This window comes from Miniopterus natalensis, chromosome 12, assembly GCF_054644295.1.
Source record: "Miniopterus natalensis isolate mMinNat1 chromosome 12, mMinNat1.hap1, whole genome shotgun sequence".
In the NCBI taxonomy this organism is placed as follows: Eukaryota; Metazoa; Chordata; class Mammalia; order Chiroptera; family Miniopteridae; genus Miniopterus; species Miniopterus natalensis.
This window is the reverse complement of record NC_142092.1, coordinates 7709991-7736273: the sequence shown is the minus strand read 5'-3', so window position 1 is coordinate 7736273 and position 26283 is coordinate 7709991. Positions and strand designations below refer to the sequence as shown.

Below are 26283 nucleotides of genomic sequence, written 5' to 3'. Positions count from 1 at the left end.
CGTTGAAGGTGCAGCCTGGTTTCTTGCTCCTTATAGTAAAATGTGAGAGAAGGATAAACTGAAGGAACTGTTAAACAAAAAGGAAACAGAACTTGAAGATTGGAAAATTCTCAGCCTATCCATATTATAAAAAATGAGAAAGCATGTTCTGGAAAGAACATCATGATGTGGCTAGACAGTCCTTTGATAAAAAGAGATTAGTTTGGAACCATTCAGCTATCTCAGCAGAAACTCTGGCAGGTTGGACTAATGGTGATACACATGGGACAGACTGAAGGCATTCTGAAGACTAGGGAGGGCTGAGGAGAATAGATCTACTCAACGGAGAACATGTGTGGCCCATGAGTAAGAGCAGAGAATGACCCCAAAGGTAAAACAGAGATGAGCAGGTCTGCTACTCCCACAGTGGGCCCAGAGAGTAAAAGTCTGAGGAGCCAGTGTGTCTCTTGCATGGTTTCACAGTGCCTGGCACCACCAATGCCACCCAAGTGGGACCAGAGAGCTGAGGATCCAACCAAAGATTGTCCTTGAGCCTTAAACATAACAGAATCTGCCTTGCTAGGTTTTAGATTTGCTTGGGACCATCAATCCTGTCTTCAACACTTTTGGAATGGGAATGGGAATTCTAGGCCTGTCCCACCATTGTATTTTTGAACCAGATAATTTGTCTGGTTTACAGGTTCACAGGTAAAGAGGAATTCTGCCTAAGGGTGAAACACATCTCTAGTCTCACCCATGTGTTTTAGGTGAGATTCTGGACATACAGTTGATGCTGGAGTGCATTGAGTTTTGAGGCTCTTAAGATGAGCGTATTCTGTATGTGAGAAAGGACATTCATTTGAGGGGTAGGCTAGAGGGCTGAGTGTTATGGGCTGAGTTGTTCCACAAAATTCATATGTTGAAGGGATAATCTACCATGTGACATATTTGATGACAGGGTCTTTAAAAGGTAAATGGTATAAGGTCCCTAACCCAACATGGCTGGTATCCTTACAAGAGGGAGAGACACCAGGAAAGCACACACATGGAAAAAGGGCCACATGAACACAGCAAGAATGGAGTCAATCTGCAAGCCAAGGAGAGAGGCTTTGGTAGAAACCAAACTGCTTACGTGTTGATCTTGGACTCCTGGTCTCAAAAGCTTTGAGAAAATAAGTTTCTGTTTTTCAAGGCACCAAGTCTGTGGTATTTTATTATGGCTGCCCTGGAAAAATAAAACACACCCCTAGTGTAGGAGGGAAACCATAAACCAACTCTCTTATCACTGAAAGAATGCAGTACTCTTTTCTCCACTGCATTTGAGAAAAGTGGAACATTTCCTAGTGATTTCTGCCATCTTCATGCTGATGGAGAAAGGAAGGGGAAGGTCAGGAGAAGAGCTCTTGTGGCAGGGGGTGATGGACAGACGTGGTCCTCCTATGTCTGTGGAGGTGAGACTTCTGGCTAAAGCCACGACCACACTGCCTGCACACGTATGGCTTCTCTCCCGAGTGGGTCCGCTGGTGTCTGATGAGGGCTGACTTGAAGCCAAAGCCACGCCCACACTCTCCACACACACATGGTTTCTCTCCTGAGTGTGTCTTCTGGTCAGAGGTGAGGTCAAGTTTCTGGCTCAGTCCCTGCTCACAGGCTCCATACACATCAGACTCCTCCCCTAAGTGTGTCCTCTGGTGTCTGGTGAGAAGTGTCTTGAAGCCAAAGGTGAGGCCACACGCAGAGCACATGTAAGGCTTTTCCCCTGTGTGTGTCGTCTGGTGTCTGATGAGGGTGACTTTCTGACTGAAGCCCTGACCACACTCAGGGCACACATAGGGCTTCTCCCCTGTGTGAGTCTCTGGTGTCCCACGGGGGAGACCTTCTGACGAATGCTACGCCCGCACTTAGAGCACAGGTAAGGCTTTTCCCCTGTGTGTGTCCTCTGGTGTCTGATGAGGGTGACCTTCTGGCGAAAGCCATGCCCACAGTCAGCACAGACATAGGGCTTCTCCCCTGAGTGCGTGACCTGGCGAACAAGCAGCAGGGATTGCTGCCTGAAGCCACGCCCACACTCCAGGCACAAGAAGGGCCTCTCACCAGAATGTGAGCTCTGGTGTTGGAGGAGCGATGCCTTCTGGCAAAAGCCTCTCCCACACTCAGGACACACGAAGGGCTTCTCCTCCAAGTGTGTCCTCTGGTGCAGGACGAGGGCAATCTTCTGGCAAAAGCCTCTCCCACACTCCTGACATACAAAGGGTCTTTCTCCAGAGTGTATCCTCTTGTGGTTAGTGAGCGAGGACCTATACCTGAAGTGTCGCCCACATTCCCTGCACACGTAGGGCTTCTCTCCTGAGTGTTTCCTATGGTGTCTGGTGAGGGAGGACTTCCAGACAAAGCCTCGCCCACACTCCCCACAACTATAAGGCTTCTCTCCTGTGTGCATCCTCTGGTGCTTGCGGAGGTCTGACCTCTGGCAGAAACCTCTGCCACATTCAGGACACACATGAGGCTTCTGGTGGCTGAAGAGGCTCAAGTTTGTGCTGCGTTGTCCTCTGTATTTTTCACACACGACTGCTCCAGATTCTGAGCATTCTGCCCCTGTCAACATTGTGTCTGCCCCCTAGGATTCACCTTCTGGTCTGTTCCTTCACCTCTGTTGCCTTCCACCCTGTCTACCGGCTGACCCTGAAATGGGCCAAAGAATATGCTTGAAGTCCCACTTGGCTGCAGCCTCCTAAACATGGTGCCAGAGCCTTCTCTCTCTCCGTCTTCTGCTTTTCCACTCGAGCAGCTTGGAGCTTCCAGTGGGAAGTGACTTCCTACAGAAGAGCTTGGGGAAATCTCAGGGGGGTGACCACACGGCACATATTGTCTGAGGAACTGCAGACTGGAAAAGGCCACCAGGCAGGAGAGACTGGGCTGGAATTCTGTCCTTGGTTCTGCTGGAGAGAAAGTTTCTGTCACAATCACCACAGATACCTTGTGGACAGTGAGACTTACCCAGCAGTTATTCCTCAGTTGTTCACAGAAACACTTCCTTTACAAACCTGCCTTCCATCCCACAGTGACACCTTAATGTCTATCCTGCTGCAACACAAAAAACTCACAAGATGAGCCAGCTCTAAATTATCAGCCTGACAGATAGTTTCCAGAAAACATCAGCGACAGCTCCAGCCCTATAAATTGTTGTCATTAGAGTTACAGTCAAATCTTGGTTCTCGAACATCTCTAGTCTCGAACAATTCGGTTCTTGACCAAGTTGTTCACAGAAAAATGTCTTGGTTGTCAAACAAAGTTTTGTTTCTTGACCTGACAGCTGTTTCATGCTGATACCTGTATGATCAGTCACACATCTCTCAGGCAACAAACAAAGGAGAGAATGAGTGAATATGAGTCAGGTTATCACCAAACCTCTCATTGTTAACATCTCAGGAAATTGTGCTCTGAATATTTTCTTATGGGAAAAAATGATTCAGTTTTCAAACAAATTGCTTCTCAAACAGCCTTCCTGAATGAATTGAGAACCAAGGTTGCACTGTATACATTTCCCTCAATACAATTATTTCATAAGCCACAGTCATTAACCCTGATGTAAACACACATTATCCACAAATGTATGCTTTTACTAAGTTAAACTATATGACAAAACTTATTATGAATTTTTGTGGAGACTTTTCCTACAAGAAAGCATTAAAAGGAGTCATTCCACCTAGAGGCCCTGTAGGAGAGGTCAGAGATCCATGTGGTAAATGAACCGGAAGGTGTTTCCACCATCCTAAACAAGTGTTTGGAACAATACCCCTGCAATAGCTCTTGCCTAGGAGACATCAATTTGTATGCCTTCTTTTATTACACTGGTTCTATCCACCTGAAGCTTATGAAAAATACCATGACACTTAAGCAAACTGACTATCCCAGGCTTTTTCAGATTTGCCATATTCTTTCTTACTCAATCAAAATGAGATGCATTTTATGAACTATCTACAACATGGGTCAGCAAACTACAGTCCACCAGATGTCTTGTAAATAAAGGTCTACTGGACCACTGCCACACTCTCCATGTAGTGTCTGTGGGAGCTTTCACACAATGATAAAGTTGAGTAGTTGCATCAAAGAACATAAAGGCTGAAAAGCCTAAGATATTTACTATCTGGCCCTTTTAAGGAAAATCTTTCCTGAATCCTGAGCTATAGTATTGACTCATTCCATCTGGTTTAAAATGCTAACTTTCATTACTAACAAAATTAGCCACTATGAAATCACTTCCTAACACTTAGAAGCCCCTACATTTCTGAATTTTCAGCAAACTACTTGATAAACTTATATCTGTGCATGTGTGTATATGCAGCTATATCTAGATGCTCCTGTGAAATGGGCTTGATAAATCACAACTGCTGACTCAATTGGACATCCAAATGTAACAGTGAATATCCTTTCAGCCTTGAATATAGTTCTGGCCATCAGAGGTCCCACCATGGTTGCTCTCATCAGCAAGTAGCTCACTGAAATGTCAGTGGGTTTATTCTGTTAAGCTAGGCTGTCCACATTTTCACCATCTGTGGAAGGTTGTGTACATTTCTGACCAGCAGTTTCCAATAAGAGTTTTGACAGTTGAGGTTTCAGTATTGCACAACTGTCTACTTGTCTGTGATGCAATGGGAAGAGAAAAGCAGCCATTGCCTTCTCTTTTTCTTGCTTGTATACATAATGTGTCATAAATCCTAAAGTCAGTGGTGAACCATACATCATTACAGGAGTGCCTTTCAGTGGAAAAGGAAGCACGTTTGTGTGTCCTCTGATTTAAATATGTTTGATGTTGTTCTTATGGGAACCAATTCCAACCATTCTTCTATTAAGAATATTCATCAAAATTTTTGTGCCTAGCTAGTAATTTGGCACATTTTAACTAAAAATGATTTAGAATTACAGGATGACAGAGCAATGGAGGCATGACAGATACCCTTGGCCTCTTCCTCTGAAATTTTAACAAATTAACCAACTATAATTCAACAAAGAATTTCCTACTCAATACAGAGGCACGCCTAAGAGACCCGCACACTGAAACATCTAAAGGTGGGCAAATGGGAGTAAATGGGGAGACAAGAAGGGAGGAAAGCCCAGATAGCCAGCAGATGCAGCCCCACACCTGGGAGCTCATGGTGCAGCCAGGAGAGGGGAGGAGGCCAGCAGTAGTAGGCCCTTCCTTTATCAGGCCAGGGGGAACAGAGAGCTGTGGGGAGCAGCCCAGTAGGGCAAGCAGAATGAACAGTGACTGAGACAGCAGTCGCCTGACAGAGCACGGCCTGTGTGGCTGCCCACTGTTGGGTGGGGGTGTTTCTGACAAAGAAACTGAAACACAGAGCCCTGCCACCCCTTGGACTCCCAAAACTTGACTCTTGTTTGTTGCCCTTGGTGTCGGGTTGAGGAACATTTTATCTATAAACCAAGAGCTATTGCTGTGGAACTGCTGTTTCCCTCTGTTACAGATCCCTGGGTTTGGTGCTTAGGGTGGGACCCCACAGAGGTCGGGGTCGCCATTATGGTGAGGGAAAAACAAGCAGTGCTGCTGTACTGTCTTACAGAAGCCCATTGAGGTCAAATCTGGGAGATGAGAGAGGTAAAAAAATCTTGCAATTCAACACCATCTACTGGAAAATAGTAGAAAGGTCCCTTCAGAGATTGCTGATATGGAAGGAACATTTATGCCTAGACAAAGGAGAGGAGCAAATACCATGAACAACCAGGGTAATGAAGATGATCAGAAAGAAAATGAAAAATCCCTAGAAAGCAAGCTGGGATACAAAGAAATATGTGATACAAATATCAGAGATTTCAAGATTGCAGTTCTGAAAATACTCAATGAGATGTGAGAAAATACAGATGGGCAATTCATTGCACTCAGTAAACAAATCCATGAACAAAATGAGTACTTTACCAAAGAGATTGAAACCTTAAAAAAGAACCAATCAGAAATCCTGGAAATGAAGCATGCAATTAGGAGATTATAAATGAGCTACTGAGCATAGAAAACAGAGCCAACCAGATGGAGGAAAGAATTAGTGATATTGAAGCTAATAATCTGGAAATTATGTAGAGGGAAGAAGGGAGAGAACTGAGCATAAAGAAAAATGAAAGAACTCTACAAGAACTATCTGACTCCATCAAAAAAAGCAATATTAGAATAGGCATTCCAAAAGAAGAAGAGAAGGAGCAGGGAACAAAGAGTCTATTCAAACAAATAGTGGATGAGAACTTCCCAAACCTATAGAAAGAACTAGATACTCAAATCCAAGAAGCAAACAGGACACCTAGTTACCTCAATTCAAAGAGGCCCTCTCCAAGGCACGGTGTATTTAAACTGTCAAAAATTAATGACAAAGAAAAAATTCTCAAAGCAACCAGGGAAAAGAAAGAAGTGACCTACAAAGGAAAACCCATCAGAATTTCATCCAACTTCTCAGCAGAAACTCTACAAGCCAGAAGAGAGTGGAACCAAATATTCAAACATCTGAAAGAGAAATTACCTGCCCAGCTGGGTGTGACTCAGTAGTTGAGCATTGATCTATGATCGAGGAGATCGAGGTTCTATTCTTGGTCAGGGCACATGCCCAGGTTGTAGCCTCGATCCTCAGTAGGGGGCGTGCAGGAGGCAACCAATCATTGACTCTCTCATCACTAATGTTTCTATCTCTCTCTCTCCCTCTCTCTTCCTCTCTCTGAAATCAATAAAGATATATTTGTTTAAAATTACCAGCCACAAATAGTATATACAGCTAAATTATCCTTTAATATGGAGAAATAAAGACATTCCCAGACATACAGAAGCTGAGAGATTTTATCAACAGAAAACCTCCATTGCAGGAAATACTCAAGGGAGTTATTCTACTTGAAACAAAGCACATAAGGTCACAACACTATACAAGTAAGGTCACCAAAAAACTTACAGCATAAACAGGGATAATTTGTGACAATAAAAACATAAAAGGGGAGGGAGTAAAGGTCTGAACCAGCAAAGGAGGATGAATATCAGATGCATTAGAAAAAACACACAAAAAACTATTGTATATATGCAACCTAATGGTAACCACACACAAAAATCCCCAAACCAGGACACAGAGCTTAAAAAAAGGGGACACAGGAAAGAAGTATGAAACACCACCAAACAAAAACAACAGACAGAAGTACAAAGGAAAAGAACCAGTGGAAGCACAGAACTATCAGAAGACAAGAGATAAAATGGCTATAGGAAATTCTCATACATCAATAATTACCCTAAATGTAAATGGTCTGAATTCACCAATAAAGAGGGACAGAGTAGCAGAGTAGATCAAAAAACAAAACCCAACCATATGCTGCCTACAAGAGACACATCTAAGCTGCAAAGACTAAGGTAGATTCAAAGTAAAAGGGTAGAGAATTATTCTCCAAGCAGATAACATCCACTGAAAAGCAGGTGTAGCCATACTTATATCCGACAAAATAGATTTCAAGGCAACAAAGAGACAAAGATGGACACTTTATAATGATAAAGGGGACACTACATCAAGAAAACAACATTTTTTAATATATATGCACCCAACCAGTGATCACCGAAATAAATAAAGCAACTACTCACAGAATTAAAGGGAGAAACAGACCAAAACACAATCATAGTTGGGGACCTTAATACTCCATTGACAGCTCTAGACAGATTAACCAAAGAGAAAATCAATAAAGAAATATCGGCCTTCAATGACATGCTAGACCAAATGGACATAATTGACATTTACAGAACTTCCCATCGCAGAACATCAGATTATGCATTCTTCTCCAGCACACTTGGAACCTTTTCAAGGATAGACCATATTTTGGGTCACAGAACTAGCATCAAAAAATTCAAGAAGACTAAGATTATACCAAGCATATTCTCTGACCATGGTGCCTTGAAATTAGAAATCAACTCTAAAAAGGAAGTAAAGAAACCCACAAATACATGGAGATTAAACAACATACTACTAAAAAATGACTGGGCCAAAGAAGAAATAAAAGAAGAGATCAAAAGATATATAGAGTCAAATGAGAATGACAGTACAACATAACAAAACTTCTGGGATGCAGCAAAAGCAGTAAGAAAAGGGAAGCTAATGTCATTACAGGCCTATCTCAAGAAACAAGAGAAACCCCAAGTAAACAACCTAACATCACATCGTAAAGAACTAGTAAAAGAAGAACAAAAGCAACCCAAAGTCAGCAGAACAGAGGAAATTATAAAAATTAGAATACAATGTAATAGAGAACAAAAGACTATACAAAAAATTAATACGACAAAGAGCTCGTTCTTTGAAAAGATTAATAAAATTGACAACCCCCTGGTTAGACTCACTAGGGAAAAAATGGAAAAGACCCATGTAAACAAAATCAGAAATAAGAGAGAAGTCACCACAGGCATCACAGATATACAAAGGATCATATTAGAATATTATGAAAGACTATCTGCCACCAAACTCAACAACCTAGAAGAAATGGAGAAGTTCTTAGAAATATATAACCTCCTAGACTAAATCACTAAGAATTGGAAAAATCTAAATAGGCCAATCAGCAGCAAGAAAATTGAAACAACCATCAAAAACCTACCAAAAAATAAAAGTCCAGGATTAGATGGCTTCACCAGTGAATTCTACCAAATGTTCAAAGAAGATTTAAAACCTATCCTTCTCAAATTCTTCCAAAAAATTGAAGAAGAGGAAATACTTCCTAACACATTTCATGAGGCCAATATAACCCTGATATCAAAACCTGGCAAGGAAAACACCAAAAAAGGAAAACTACAGACCAGTATCTCTAATGAATACAGATGCAAAAATCCTAAACAAAATACTAGCAAATTGAATACAGCAGTACATCAAAAATAATACATTACAATCAAGTGGGGTTCATTCAGGGGCACAAGGATGGTTCAACATATGTAAATCTATCAATGTAATACTACATTAATAAAAGAAGGATAGAAATCATATGATCTTATCAATAGATGCAGAAATACCATTTGATAAGGCACAACTTATGATTAAAACAATAAAATATGAATAGAAGTATTTTAACATAATAAAGGCCATATACAATAAACCCTCAGCTAATATCGTATTCAATGGTGAAAAACTGAAAGCTTTTCCTCTAAGATCAGGAACAGGACAAGGACGTCCACTCTCACCACTCTTATTCAACATAGTTCTGGAAGTCCTGGCCAGAGCAATAAGGCAAGAGAAAACAATAAAAAGGCATCCAAATAGGGAAGGAAGAAGTAAAACTGTCACTTTTTGCGGATAACATGATTGTGTGTATAGAAAACCCTAAAGACTCCACCAGAAAACTATTAGAAACAATAAACAAATACAGTAAAGTTGCAGGATACAAAAATCAGTGTACAAAAATCCACTGTCTTCCTGTATAGTAACAACAAAACTTCAGAAAAAGAAATGGAAAAAAAATTCCTTTTGTAATTGTGACCAAAAGAATAAAATACCTAGGAATAAACTTAACAAAGAATGTGAAAGACCTATATGCTGAAAATTACAAAGCATTATTAAAAGAGGTTAAAAAAAAACAAAATAGAAAAATAACTTTTGTGTGTTTTTTTAAAAAAAATTTTTTTTTAAACATATCTTTATTGATTTCAAAGACAGGAAAGGAGGGGGAGAGAGACAGAAACATCAATGATGAGAGAGTCATTGATTGGCTACAGCCCACAACCCAGGCATGTGCCCTGACCGGGAATTGAACCCCAATCTCCTGGATCCTAGGTTGACGCTCAACCGCTAAGCCACGCCTGGCAGGGCAGAAAAATATCTTTTGTTCATGGATTGGAAGAATCAACATAGTTAAAATGGCCATATTACCCAAAGCAATATACAGATTTAATGCATCTCCATCAAAATACCAATGTCATTTTTTAGGGAAATAGAACAAGAAATCATTAGATTTGTATGGAACCACAAAAGACCCAGAAGAGCCAAAGCAATCCCAAGAAAAAAGAATGAAGCTGGAGGTATTACACTACCTCTCTTCAAATTATACTACAGAGCTACGATGATCAAACAGCATGGTATTGGCACAGAAACACACACGTATCAGTGGAACAGAATAGAGAGCCCAGATATAAAACCGCACGTATTTGGACAGATAATTTTTGACAAAGGAGCCAGAAACACACAAATGGAGTAAAGATAGTCTTTTGAATAAATGGTGTTTGGAAAACTGGAAAGCCACATGCAAAAGAATGAAACTGGATTACAGTTTGTCCCCATGTACAAAAATTAACTCAAAATGGATCAAAGACCTAAATGTGAGATCTGAAACAATAAATTACATAGAAGAAAACACAGAGACCAAAGTTATGGACCTTGGTCACAGAGAACATTTTATGAACTTGACCCCAAAGGCAAGGGAAATAAAGGCAAAAATAAATAATGGGACCATATCAAACTAAAAAGCTTCTACACAGCAAAAGAAACTGACAACAAAACAAAGAGGCAGCCAACCAGAGGGGAGATGATATTTGCAAACAGTAGCTCCCACAAAGGTTTAATTTCCAAAATATATAAAGAACTCATAAAACTTAACACCAACCAACCAACCCAACCAAAAAGTGGGCAGAGGACCTGAACAGTCACCTCTCCCAAGAAGACAAAGGAACAGCCAATGACATAGAAGATGTTATGCTAGACCTCACTAGCAATTAGGGAAATGCAAATAAAAACTACCATGAGACACCACCTCACACCTGTTAGAGTGGCTACTGTCAACAAGACAAGCAATAGTAAGTGTTGGAGAGGTTGTGGAGAAAAAGGAACCTTCGTTCACTGCTGGTGGGAATGTAGACTGGTACAACCACTATGGAAAGCAGTCTGGTGATTCCTCAAAAAATTAAGAATAGAGCTACCATAGAACCCAGCAATCCCTCTCCTGGGTATATACCTGGAAAACTCAAAAACGTGTTTGCAAAGATATGTGCACCCCTATGTTATTGCAGCATTATTCACGGTGGCCAAGACATGGAAACAACCCATGTCCTGAGATAGAGGACTAGATAAAGATGTGGGACATGCACGCAATGGAATACTACTCAGCCATAAGAAAGGATGAAATACTGCTATTTGCAACAACATGGATGGACCTTGAGAATATTGTGCTAAGTGAAATAAGTCAGTCAGAAAAGGCCACGTACGAACCATGTGATTTCACTCATATGTTGGATATAAAACTGAAACTTGTAGACATAAACAGCAGTGTGGTGGTTGCCAGAGGAAAGGGGGTGGAGGGCTGGGTGGTGAAGGGGTCTTAATAAATGGTCATGGGAGAAGATACTACTTTGGGTAATGGGTACACAGAGCAATATACAGATCTTGTAACATAGAAACCCACACCTGAAACCTGTATGTTCATATTAACCATTGTCACCCCAATAAATTTAATAAAGTGTTTAAAAAAAGAATTACAATGTCAACTTTGTAAAACCCTAAACTTTAACATGGTTTTATTTTTTTTTATTTTTTAATCCTCACCCAAGGATCTTTTTGCCATTTCAGAGAAAGAGAGAGAGAAAGATTAACATTGATGAGAGAGAGAGACACTGATTGGTTGCCTCCTGCAAGCACCCCGACCAGGGCTGGGGATCGAGCCTGCAAGAGGTACATGCCCCTGGCTGGAATTGAACCTGGGACCCTTCAATCCATGAGCTGGTGCTCTAACCACTGAGCTAAACCGGCTTGGGCTTTAAATTTTAAACATCCAGAAGTTCCTGAATAAAAGGAGAAATACTAATAAAATTTAGCAAGGTAATGCTTTTCAGTTATTAAAAAAATTTCCAGGATGTAGAAGAAAATTAATCCATTAATAAACTCTTGAAAAATCTACAACTGCTCTTGGGCCAATTGATTTTTGAGGTCAATAAGTATATCAGTAATTGTACATGAACTCAAAACTTTCCAATACAATGAGAAAAATCAATGCTCAATGGCTCCTTAAGGAAATGCTTCCTTTTGCAGCTGCTGGATGTAGTATAAAAGTATAGCTGTGAGTTAAGTGAATGGCCTTAGATACTGGCTCACAAGAGGAATGCTATGTATATTCACTGCTTTTAAACACTTTAAAGAATTAAGACTTGGTCCACAAATGTAAAAGGTGCACGTTTTCAATGTTAATCAGAGTTCTTAGAGATTGGATAACTTTCATTATATGCCATCTCCATGATTTTAAGACAATATAAAATAAATGTTAAAAAATGTGATAGTAAATTTTATGTATGAACTTAGCTGTCCATGAGTTGCCCAGATATTTGGTTAAACATTATTCTGGATGTTTCTGTGAGGGTGTTTTTGGATGACTTTAACATATAAATGGGTAGATGGTAAAGTACATTGCCCTTCCTTATGTGAGCAGCCCTCTTTCACTCATTTGAGGCCTAAATAGAACAAAAGGCTGATTCGCCCTCAAATAAGAGGGAATTTTTCTAGCCTGACAGACTTTAAGCTGGGTTATGAGAAGGGTGTATTCATTTTTCCTGTTTTTGCACTCAAACTGAAACATTAGTTCTTTATGAGTGTCGAGCCTAGTGGCCTTTGGACTGAAACCACATCATCAGCTCTCCTAGATCTTCCTCTTGCTGAATGCTGATCTTGGGACTTCTTAGCCTCCATAATTGTGTGAGCCAATTCCTTATATTACATCGTGTGTGTGTGTGTGTGTGTGTGTGTGTGTGTGTGTGTGTGTACACAAATCCTATCCTATTGGTTCTGTTACACTGGATAACCTTACTACTGAGAAGTGGGGTGCTGCTGTAACAAATACTTAAAATTGTAGAAGTGGTTTGGAACTAGGTAATAAGTAAAGGGAGGTGCGTGCTTGAAAAAACCTAATTTGACAAGAAGAAACTGTAGGTAGAAATATGGATGTGTTAGAGGTGATTTTGGTGAGGACACAGAACAGACAGCTGGAGTGAGCTTCCATCTTATTAAAGGATACATAAATATGAACTGACTAGTATTTTATAGTATGGATTTTCTAATGTAAGACTTGAGCCTTGCATGTGTGGAATAAATTCCACTTGGGCATGGTATATAATCCTTTTGAAACAAGACTGGATTCAATTTGAATACTTTTATCCCATGTGTAGGTTCATGGGTCCATCACCAACTTAATTACTTTAATAATTGTAGCATTACTCAGTTATTACTCATTACTAATACCATGTCATTAGTATTTTTCAAGGGATTCATCCATTTGGTATAAGTTGTTAAACTTGTTAGTATAAACTTGTTTATAATATCCCTTTAGTGTCCTTTTAAAGTCTGAAGGATACATAGTGATAACATTTCTTTTATTGCTGAATTGATTATTCATGTCTTCTTTCTCTTTACCTTGGTTAGTCTACCTAATATATGATTTTGTTGATCTTTTTAGAGAATCAACATTTGGCTTGCAAATTTTTATGTTGTTAATCTGTGGTATATTTCATTGGTTTCTGCTCTTTCATTATTTCTCCATTTTATTCACTTTGTATTTACTGTGTTCTTTTTCTAACCTCTTAAGGTAAAATCTTAAATCACTGATCATAGACCTTTCTTCTTTTCAAATATAAGCACTTAAGGCTAGAAATTTCCCTCTAAGCACTGCTTTAACTGCATCTCACAGATTTTTTATTTTGCTGAAGAATTTAAAACATCTAGGTAGTGGGTTATAAGGCTTGATATTGGTAAGATGTAATTTCCCCCAAGTTATCTATAGATACACTAAAATCTCAATAATAAAGACTATCAAGATTTTAATTTTTCTTTACTATTTTTAAATGAGAAGCTGATTTTAAAATTTAAATGGAAATACAGAGGACCTCAACTATCTAAAGCAATCTTGAAAAAAGAAAAACAAAGGGAGAAGACTAATACTGATTTCAACACTTCTTATGATCCATCAGGCATTGTGGTTTGGTTTAAGGACATGTTAACTGAAGGAACAGAACAGAGAGTGTAAAATAGACCTACACTTAGCCAGTCACTGGGTTTTCAACAAAGCAATCCAATAAGGGAAAGGCAAGACTTTTCATCAAGTGGTGCTAGACCACTAGATACCATATGAAAAAGAAAAAAAATAAACCTTGATCACTGCCTCACACTTTGAATATACAAAAGTTAATTCAAGATGGATTATAGACCTAAATGTAAAGCTAAAACCATAGAGCATTTAGCAGAAGGTATAGATTATAATCATGGCAATAAAAAAATTTTAAAAAGTGAAAAATTGCTTTCTGAAAACTAAACATCTGCTTATCAAAAGTTATTGTTAAGAAAATGAACAGAAAACTTCAAACCGAGAGAAAATTCTTTCAAAATGTACGCATGGCAAAAGATTAGTATCCAGGATTAATAAAGATCTCACAGAACTCAATAATATAAAAAACAATGCAATAAAAAATTGGATAAAGATTTGAATGGCTACTTCACAAACTATATAATATATATGAATGATCAAAAAGCACATAGGAAATGTGCAACATTGTTAACCATTAGGGGAATGAAAATTAAAACCCTCGTGAGATATCACCACACATCCATCACCTGAGATCAAATGAAAACTATCCGGGACAATGTGAAGCAATAGGAACTCTTATATGTTGTACATGGAAATGGAAAAGTGGCACAATCACTCTGCAAATGGGCTAGTCATTTCATATAAAACTACACAGGCAGTTACCTTATGACCCAGTATAATGGGTTGAATAGTGTCCCACCCAAACTCATGTCTACCTGGAACATGTGAATGTGGCCTAATTTTGAAATTCAGTCTTTGCAGATGCAATCACTTCAGATAAGGCCAAATGATATGATTTATTTTATATAACATTCTTTAAGTTACAAAATTATATAGACAGAGAACATATTAGTGGTGCCAGAGGAAGAGATGGGAGAAGGGAGGAAATTGGCTGTGGTCATAAAAGGGTAGCACAAGGGATCCTTGTGATGTAACAATTCTGTATCTTTAAATATAGTAGTACTTACATGAATGTACATGGGATAAAATTTCATAGAACTAAATAAACCATACATGCTTATGAAAGAGTGAAGGTAAAACTGGTGAAATCTGAATAAGGTCAGTGCATTGTATTAACAGAAATACAAGCTTGGTTTAACAAGAAAAAAAAATCAGTGTAATTCACCAAGTTAAAAACTAGAAAAAAGGAAAAACGTAGATGACGTCTTTGAGATCAAAGACGTCAAAAAAACATTTCACAAAAATCCAACATCCACTCCCAATAAAACTCTCATCCAACAAGAACTAGGAGAGAAGTCTGTGAAGCTGATAAAGGGCAGTTGTAAAACTTACACTTAGGAGGAAAGCATTCCTCATAAGATCAGGAACAAGAAAAGGATGTCTACTCTCACCATTTAAATTCATCATCGCACTGGGTGTTCTTGCCTGTGCAATGAGGCAAGGAAGGGAAAAAGATACACCAAATGAAAAGAAAGAAGTAAACTATGCTTATTCACAAGTAACATGGTCATCTATGCAGAAAACCCTGTAGAATCCACAAAAAAAGCTACTAGGACTAAGAAGTAAGTTTTGCAGGTTTACCCAATACAATATCATTATACATAAATTAATTGTATTTCTATGCACTATCAACAAACAGCTAAAAATTGAAATTTAAAAATAGGTTAATTTAAATAGCATCAAAAATATGAAACACAGAGATGTAAATCTGACATGAGATGCATAAAACCTCTGTACTAAAAACTACAAAACAATGCTGCCAAAAATTAAGTCCCAAAAAAATGAAGCAATATATTGTGTTCACATATTGGATGGCACAATATTATTTACATGTATATTCCCCACATATTGATATAGATTCAACTCAAACCAAAAAAAATCTCAGCAGCCTATTTTTGGTGAAAAGTACCAAGCTAATTCTGAAATCCATACGGAAATGCAAAAAATCATGAATAACTAAAGCAACTTTTTAAAAAAGAAAAAATGTTGGAGGATTTATACTGAGTTCTAGACTTTTTATAAAGCTACAATAATCAGAACTATGTGGATGTAATACACAGATCATGTATCATAGATATATACTTGAAACCTATATAATCTTATTAACCAATGTCACTCCAATAAATTTAATAATAAAAAAGTACCCCTTTAAAATAAAATAAGACTACATGGTATTGGCATCAAGATATACAAATAGAGGCCCTGGCCAGGTGGCTCAGTTGGTTGGAGCATTGTCCTGTACACCAAAAAGGTTGTGGGTTTGATTCCCAGTCAGGGTACATACCTAGGTTTTGGGTTCGATCCCTGGTTGGGGCACATACAGGAGGCAACCAATCAATGTTTCTTTCTCACTTCTCCCTCTCTCTCTGTCTAATAAACATATCCTTGGGCGAGGATTTTTAAAAAAGATATACAAAGAAAGAAGTGGGGAAAAAATAGAGTCCAGATATAGACCCATACACATATGGTCAACTGATTTACCACAAAAGTGCATAGGCAATTCAATAAAGAAAGGGTTCTTTCCAATAAATGGTGCTGCAAAAAATATAAATATTTGTATGTGAAAAACCCCAAATGTACTTAAAAATCCAGACCTGGTATCAAGTATAAAAATTTACTCAAAATAAATTATAGACCTAAATGTAAAATAAAAATTATAAAACTTTTAAAATGAAAACAATATATATATGAAAATATTTTTGACCTTAGTTTGGGCAAAGATAGTGAGATTCATGAAAGAGAAAGTTGAAACTTGAACATTAAAATAAAGAATTGCTCTTTGGAATACACTATTAAGAAAATTAAAAGCAAGCCACAGAGAAAATATTTGTAAATCAAATATCTGATAATGGACATCTCTATACAGAACATATGAAGAATTTTCAAAATTTAATAAAAAGATAAAAAACTAATTTTTTAAATGGGTAAAAGAAAATTGAGAAGACATTTCACCAAAGAAGATATATAGATGGCAAAGAAGCACATGAAAAGATCCTCGACATTGTCAGTCATTGGGAAAATGTCAAGTAAAACCAGTTAGACGCCACCACACAGCTAGGAGAATGTCTAAACCTAAAATAATACCAAGTGTTGACAAAGATGCGGAGCATCTGGAGCTCTCGTACACTGCTGATGGGAATGTGTTCACACAAACTTTATTTGTATTTGTCGGAACTCGAGACAACCCAAAGTCTTTCAACAGAATAGTTAAATAAATTGTGATAGCTATATAATGATATACAACTCAGCAACAAAGAGAAATGAACTACTGATCTATGCAATACTATGTGTGAAATTCAAAGTAATTATGTTGAGTGAGAGAATCCACTATGTATTCTGTATGATTCAATTCCTCTGAATTCCAGAAATGTAAACAAATCTATGATGGAAAGCAGATCAGTGGTTTCCTGGGAATGGGAGTGGGGGGTACAGGTCAGTGAGACAACAGTGGTGACCGTTTCATGGCTATATACATATGTCAGAACTTAACCAAATTTAACACTTTAAATATATGTAGTTTATTATACTTTGATAATTTATCATATATAATTATCCCTTAACTATTACATCATAATAACACGTTTTTCTATTATACCATAATTATAGCTTATATAATAGTTTTTAAAAATTGGGCCAAAGCTGTGAATTTACTGTAAAGTGCACGTCCAGATGTATGGTTGTATTTAGAAGCCAAGTAAATAAATAAAAACAAAAACAAAATGACAGGAATATTGAAAATAAAACAATGAAAAAAGACAAATCACAAAAAATTTACCCTTACCTCCCAACATTCACATAAAATTAAGACCTATAATGTTCACAGAATTTATATGGAATTTCTACAAATCAGTAACAGAAAGAAACAGCCCAAATAAAAAGGAGGGATGCAGAAACTGGATTCTCAGGCAGGGGAGGAGCAAAATACAGCCAGGGAGGGCACAGGGCTGAGGCCTGGACTTACAACATTTATTAGGCTACAGGGAAGGCACAGTGGCACTCGCTGCATAATTCTTTATACCCTGCTGTAATCTTAAATAAGCCATCATAAAATAAAAGGAACAAAGCTAATGGAAGTATGGGCTAGAGCCAATGCACAAAAATGTTACCAGGTCAGGAACAGAAAGGGGACAGTATCTAGCAGGGGCAGAGGACATAGGCTCAGAGGGCAAGTACTATGTCGGAGATCAGGCCAACCAAGAAAAGCCCCCAAATAGGGACACCTTAGAGGTGCTGGAGGTGGGATGCCAAGTGAGTAGAGTGAGTGGGGGAGGAGGGCAGTGTGCCAGGGAGGCCCTCTCTGGGGTGAGCAGGAGGGCGTGGAAGGGAGGCCTGAAGAAGAGCTTCCCCCAGGAGCTCACAGGCGCTACTCCTTCCGCACCTGCTGAGCGCCTCGGGGCTGTCTCCTTGTCTGCCTGGTGCTTCCCACTCACCTGGACAGGGGTCCAGAAGACATTCGCGCTCCTCTCTCCAGGGCTCATCCCCTTGCTCCAGTTGTGTGATGAGTTTGGGTTTGGAAAAGGCAATTCCTACTCACAGGAAAAGAAACCAAGGTGACCTTGTGCTAGTGGATTAAAAGGCTGTCACAGAACTGAGTCAGCTGGGGAATGCAATAACCCAGAAGGGGGTGAGGAAGCCCACAGGAGGGCAAAGGCTCTCTGAAAGCTACCAAAGAATGACTGAGGGACGGGGTAATCCGGCCCTAAAGGCGGTACATGGATTCTCCCCGTGCCTGAGTGAAAAAATATTCCCCCTTTGAAGCACCATCTCTTGGGAGGAAGAGGCCTGGAAACAGTCACTTAATGGGATGAAACGCAGTAAGACTCCGCATACACACCCATAAATAACCACTACTTCCAAATCTATAGAATCCAGACATTTTCTGGGGGTAAAGGGACAACGGTATTGTTCGTTCTCAGCCCAAAGCATGGTGGCTGCTGCATAGATCTTGAAATGCCCACAGGCAGACTCCAAGGCCTGAGAAGGGCCGTCCTTACCCAGCGACACCAAGTGGCTGTAGGTCTCCAGCATTACATCCTGATACAGGGTCCTCTGAGCAGGACTCAGTAGTTTCCACTCCTTCTCGGTGAAGGCCACAGCTACATCTCTGAAGGTTATTAATGCCTGTAACAGAAACACATCCCTGCTCACCCAGGAGCCAGCCACAGCCACTAATCCACTTTACCTAAGCTCCTAACCAGCGCAGAGACAGCAAGAAGGCTGCCATGGGGCACCTGGACGAGGCCCACAGATCCGGCTTCTAACCTGAACCCCGATGCCACGTGTTCAACGCTATAAATCCCCTGCCCACGTTGCTGGTAAGTCTATTTAGGAGTCCTCTGTTCTGCTCAGTTGATCTCTACGTCTGTGCCACTGTCAAAAACAGTTCTGATGACTGTAGCTATGCAGTAGGCCTTGAAATCAGCTGGCTGATTCCTCCCACTTCATCCTTCATTTTAAAGGTATTTTGGCTCCTCTAGAGCATGTGCCTTTCCATATAAATTTAAGAATAAACTCATCAGTAGCAACCAAAAATACTGCTGGATTTTTCACGAGATTTGCATTAGACCCATGTATCAACTGGGGGAGAACTGACATCTTCACTATATGTTGACTCAGCTCCATGAACTCATTGCTGTGTCTCCTTTTACTGAGATGTTCTTCGATCTCCTTCATCAGCATTTGGGGGTTTTCAGCATGCAAGTCCTATATATGTTTTCTTAAGAATTTCTCCTCTTTTTCAAATTATATTTTTAGTTTCAGTGACCATATTTTCATTGCTATGATACAGAAATACAATTGTCTGTCTGTTTATCTTCAGTCCTGCAACCTGGCTGAACTCACTTATTAGCTCTCAGAGTACTTTTTCTCCTAGGTGTCTTGAGATTTTCTACATGGACAATTATGGCACTTGGCCACGGGGACAGGTTTATTTCTGCCCTTAGAATCTGTATGCATTTCATTTCCTCTTCTTGCCTTTATTCTGGCACAATAATGAATAAGAGTGGTAAGAGCAGACATCCTTGCCTTGTTGATATAAGGAGGGAAACTTTATGTCTCCAGCATTAAGACTACTGAGATACCACATCGCACTCATTAGGACACCTATTACCAAAGAGACAGAAAAGAACAGTTTTTGACAGGGACTGGAGAAATGAGAACTTTGTGCATCGCTAGTGAGAAAAGTAAAATTGTGCTTTCTATGGAAAAGACTTGGGCAGTTCCTCAAAAAGTTAAACATACAGTTTACCATAGACTCTAGCAAATGACTGAAAGCAGGGACTCAAACAGATAGCTGTGCACCAATGTCCATAACACATTACTCACATTTGCCCTAAGGTGGAAACACCCAAATGTCTATGAACAGATAAATAAAGAAAATGTATTATGTACAGACAATTGTATATTGTGCAGTCTTAAAAAGGAAGGAAATTCTGATTCATGCTACATCATGGATTAACCTTGAAGACATTATGCTAAGTGAAGTAAGCCAGTCACAAAGGACAAATATTGTTTGATTCCACGATAGCAGGTAAGCAGAACGGGCAAATTCATAGAAATAGAAAGTGAAATAGAGGTTACCAGTAGCTGGGGAGAAATGGGGAAGGGGAAGTTATTGTTTAATGGATGGAATTTCACTTTGGGAAGATAAAAAAGTTCTGGAAATGGAGAACGACGGCTGGACAACACTGTGAATATACTTAGTGCAACTGAACTGCACACTAATTCCTCACTTAACATTCTCCATAGATTCTGTGACTTTAAGCAAAATGATGTGTAATCATTTTACCATAGGCCAATTGATATAAACCAGAATTAATTTCCTACAGTATCTCAGCATTAGAACAAAATGACATTGAAGGAAAACACATTATTCAAGGACCCAATATATACTTAAAAATAGTTAAAATAAGAAATTTTGTTATTAGCAATAACAAGTACATTAGCTATAGATTTGTTGTGGACATTCCTAAAAAATAGAGGAGTTACCGTCTGTTCCTACTGTTCTGTTTCTTTTCACAAACGGGTGTTGAATTTTGTCAAATACTTCTATGGCATCAACTGCTGGAATCATGTGGTTTTGATCTTCAGTCTGTCAATATAGTGGGTTACATTAAGTAAGTTTCAAATATGGATCCAGTCTTGTATCCCTGTAATAAATGGTACTTGGTAATGGTGTACAGTTGCTTTTATATAGTGTTGAATTCAATTTGTTAATAATCTAAGGATTTTCATGTCTATAGTCTTGAGACATGTTGATGTCCAGTTTTAGATTTATCTATTGTCCTTATCTGCTTTCGATATCAGTTTAATACCTGCTCCATAAAGTGAATTGGAAGGTGTTCTCTTCTCTTTTATTTTCTGGAAGAAATTATCTAGCATTGGTGTTAAGCCTCCTTTAAACATTTGGCAGAATTCCCCAGTAAAATCACCTGGGCCTACAGATTCCTTCTGTGGGCGTTTTTAAATTTCAAATTGGACTACCTTAAAAGTTATAGGGTAGTTCAAATTATTCCATATTGGGAAAGTTAAGGTAGTTTTTGTTTTTCAAGGAATAGGTTCATTTCATCTAAGTTTTCAAATTTATGAGTGGATATTCTTCTGATGGCTACAGAGTTGTAGGAATATCCCTTGATACTGGTAATTTGTGTCTACTGTCTCTTATTTAGTTAGTCTTCCTAGATGTTTTCAATTGTTTTTTCAAAGAAGCAGTTATTTCACTTTTTCTCTATTTTCAATTTCATTGATTTCTGCCTTTATCATTATTATTTCCTTCCATTTTTCCGAGTTTATTTTGCTCTAATTTTTGTAGGTTCTTAAGGCAGAAGCTTAGAAGACTGGCTTAAGACAGTTTCTGTTTTCTAACATACATGTTTATTTAGTGCTACAGGTTTCCCTCTCGGGACTACTTTAGCTATATTTCACACACTTTGATATATTGTATTTCCTTTTTGTGTACTTTTTATTTCCCTTGTGACTTCATTTTTTATTCATGGATTATTCCTTCTAGCACGTTATCTATTTTCTAAGTGTTTAGAGATTTTTCTGTTAATTTTTTTTCTTACTGATTTCTAGTTTGATTCCACTGTGTTCAGAGAACATACTTTTGTATGATTTCAGTTATTTAAAACTTATTACAGTAAACAAGTTTTTGTTTTGTTTTACAGCCCAGGATGTGTCTATCTTGCTATATGTTTTTGAGGGCACTTGAAAAGTATATGTACTTTGTTATTATTGGGTGGAATGTTCTATAAATGTTGATTAGATTCTGTTGGTTGATAGTGTTGACAAATTCTTATTGATTTGGGGTCTAGCTATTCTATCTACCTCTGAGAGAAAGGTGTTTAAGTCTTGAATTGTTGATTTGTCTATCTCTCTTTTCAATTTTTTGTTCCCCTATTTGAAGCTCTTTTATTTGATGCATACACATTGAGAAGCATAATGTCTTCCAGGTGAACTGACCCTCTGTGTCCGGTAAACTCTCCCTGCTTTGAAATCGACTTAACCTTTTAGTCATATAGTCACTCCTGCTTTACTTGGTTGTTTGTATGATGCAGCTTTTTTAACCCTGTATTTTTTTAACCTGTCCACACACTGCATATGAACTTTCATTTAGACAGCACATAGGAGTTTTTTTTAATCCACTGTGCCAGTCTCTCTTTCAGTTGGTGTATTTAGAGCATTCTAATTTTGTTTCTTCTTTTTGTTTCTCAGTTTTCTTATTACTGACTTCTGGTGGGTTACCTGAGCTTTTTCAAAAATTCTATTTTGATTTATCTATAGTTTTTTTTAGTATATCTCTTTGTATAGCAGTTTTAGTGGTTCTAGGTGTTACATTATGTATACATAACTTATCAATCTACTGCTCATGTCATTTTACCAGTTTGAATGAAGTATAGAAACCTTACCTCCAAATATATCCTCTTGCCTTTCTGACTTAAAATGTAACTTTTTAAAGTACTTCTTCTATATACATTTGGAATCATATCAGACCATTTAATTATTTTTGTTTCAAACACCAAAATTAGCTTAGAAAATTTATGTGTAGGAGGAGTACCTACTGTATTTACCCATATTTTCCATACTGTGTTCTTTTTCATCTTGATTGCGTCAAGGTTCCCAAGACCACCTTCAGGTTTGATGTTCACTAGGAGGACTCACAAGACTCACCATATAGTTGTATGCATGGCTATAGTGACAACAAAAGGACACAAAGCAAAATCCACAAAGGGAAATGGTATGAGAAACAAAGTCCAAAGGAAACCAGGAACTAGCTTCCAAGAATCCTCTCCCAATGGAGACACACATGACCCACTTAATTCCTTCAGCAATGACTGTGACAACATGTGATAATGTTGTCTAACAAACTCATAAAAGGCTGAGTATTAAACTTTTTTAGTAGGAGCTGACCACACAGTCAGCCTCTGCCTAGCACATATTAAAATTTGAGATCTCAGAGATTAAAGATGGTGGTTGACTGAGTGCAAGCTACACTGATGGTCTCCTGGGATCAAACTGGAAATACAACTAAAATATAGAAAAACCATCCTGAATGACCCACTGCAACTGAAGACGAACTGGAAAGCACCCTCATAAACAAGGAGGAAAAGTGGAGACCACACAGAGACTGGTAGGAAGTATGGAGGGACCAGAGGGATGGCTGGGCTCCCACAGGCAGCAGCTGAAGGCCTGGAGGGATATCTCAGCTGTGGGGGTTTCCCACTGAGGACTCTTCCCAGCCAAGAGCACCAGGAATGAGAAAGATGCCCACATAACAAGTGGCTGTGAAAAGCAGCCAGGTTTCTGTCTGTCAGGGAGACATGGCTGGAAATGCAGGCAACTTCTTAAAGTTTTGTGTGTAGCCACTCATCTTGGGCTCCAGAAGAGGGAGGGCAGAGTGGACTGGAGCTATGTGAGGAGAATCTAGGACTGTGGGCTCTGGAGATAGAGCTCAGAGGGCACCCCTCTTGATTCCTGTGCCGAGTCATTCCCCCTTACTGCAGAGGCAGACATTTACCTTCTAAGCAGCTTTTGCCTGAGGGGGAAGCAATTGCCACACCCTGCTGGAAAACCTCTCGCCCTACCCTGAGGAGTTTCTACATCCTGAGGCTCATTAAGAGAATCAGATTAATCAGCCTGCAGGCTGAGGCAAACCTCAGAATGCTTTGAGTCTGCCTGATCTGCTCCTGGACCCGTGCCTTGGAAAAGCAGACTTTGGTGTGCATCTTGGTCCAGTCCAATTGCACCCAACCCCAACACAGGGGACCTCTAGCCGTGGGTTGTTGATAGCTCCAAACAGGGTACTCAAGGCAAGTCACAAGCAGTGCCTGACACTGGCCTGCACCAGAGATCTTCCAAAAAGACTGCGAGTCCTAGAAGATTTATGTAATACATAGAAACAAACCCAAATAGGTGGCTAAAATGGGGAGACAAAAAAAACCCTCTAAATGAAAGAACAAGAGAAGTCTCTAGAAAAAGAGCTAAATGAAATAGAGATAAGCAATCTATCAGATATAGAGTTCATAATACTGATTGTAAGGATGCTCAACAGCATGAAAAAAGATAAGGAAACTATGAAAAATGACCAGTCAGAAATGAAGAATGACATAGCAGAAATAAAGAATACATTGGAAGAAATAAACAGCGGATTAGAGGAAGCTGAGGATCAGATCAGTGAATTAGAAGACAGGGTAGAAAAAATCAATCAGAGATCCAAAAAGAAAAAAACAATTAAAAAACAGGAGGACAGCTTAAGGGAGTTGTGGGACAACATGAAATGTTACAATATTTGCATCATAGGAGTGCCAGAGGAGGTCGAAATTAAGCAAGAGTTAGAGAACCCGTTTGATGAAATAATGGCAGAAAATTTCCCTAACCTGGTCAAGGAAAAACTCACACAAGTTCAAAAGGCACAGAGAGTCCCAAGGGAAAATAATCCAAAGAGGCCCACACCCAGACACATCACAATTAAAATGCAAAAAGTTCAAGACAGAGAATCTTAAAGGCAGCAAGAGAAAAGCAATCTGTTACCTACAAAGGAGCTCGCATAAGGCCGTCAGATGACATCTCATGAGAAACTCTGCAGGCTAGAAGGGAATGGTATGAAGTATTCAAGGTAATGCAAAACAAGGATCTGAAACCAAGACTACTCTATCCAGCAAGGCTATCATTCAAAATAGATGTTGAAATAAATAGCTTCCTAGACAAAAAAAGGCTAAAGGAGTTTATCATCACCAAACCATCATCGCAGAAAATGTTAAAGGAACTGCTGTAATTAGAAGTAGAAATAGGAGCATTTCAGGGTCTGGAAGACCCTGAAAAACTTTGCATCCTTTCCATCTAACCTAGGTCATCTGGTGAGAAATCCACTACCATTCTCATAGATTTTAACCTATGAGGAAAATGTGTTCTATTTTTCTGGCTCCTTTCAAGGTGTTTTCCACATTTTTAGTCTTCAGAAGATTCATTATAATGTGTCTTAGCAGGGATTTCAGTGGGTTTATCATGTTTGACATACACTTGGAGCTATGGATCTGTAGGTTTTCATCCCTTGCCAAATTTGGGAGGTTTGCAGGCATTGATTCTTCTAAGACTTTTTCAACCCTGTCGTCCTTCACGTCTCCAGAACTACAAAGGCACAACTGTTAGATATTCTGTTACACTCCCACAGTTCTCAAGACTGTACATTTTCTCCCCAGTATATCTTCTCCCAGTTGTACAAACTGGGTAATTTATATTGTTCTATCCTTTAGTTCATTCATTTCTGTTACCTCGAATCTGCTAGTAAGCTCATCTCCTGAGCTTTTCCTTCAGGTAAGTATTTTTCAGCTCTGAACTTTCCATATAATTATTCACCATAACTTCTGTTTCTTTGCAGAGGCTTTCTAATGTTTCATTATCTTAAGTGTGTTCTTTTAACTATGGATATCCAGTGGTCCAAATACCACTTGTATAGATGGTCCTTTTCCAACTGAATGGACTTGGCACCCTTGCCAAAAACCAATTGATCACATATGTGAGGATTATGTTTTCTGAGCTCTCATTTCTATTCTGAGATCTATATTTTTATCCTTAAGGCAATACAACCATTTTCTCACTGTTTTTAGCTTGGTACTAACTATTGAAATCAGGCAGTGTGAATCCTCCAGTTGTTCTTTTTCTATTTAAACTGGTTTTGGATATTCAGGGTTCTGTGAGATTCCAAATGAATTTTAGGACAGGTTTTTCTAGACCTACAACACATACATGAGATTTTGATAGGGACTGGAATGAATCTGTAGATCCCTT

General features: G+C 38.9%; 1 protein-coding gene across 1 annotated transcript in view; it reads right to left on the bottom strand.

Annotated features, from left to right (window-relative positions):
* Positions 1-1367: 1367 nt before the first annotated feature.
* LOC107538169 (uncharacterized) overlaps positions 1368-26283 on the bottom strand; it is a 38925-nt gene continuing 14009 nt past the window's right edge. Inside the window, 5 exon segments of the mRNA XM_087822586.1 lie at positions 1368-1834; positions 1837-2596; positions 2599-2918; positions 18429-18524; positions 18993-19119. Of these exon segments, the coding sequence (XP_087678712.1) occupies positions 1368-1834; positions 1837-2596; positions 2599-2918; positions 18429-18524; positions 18993-19119 (1770 nt within the window).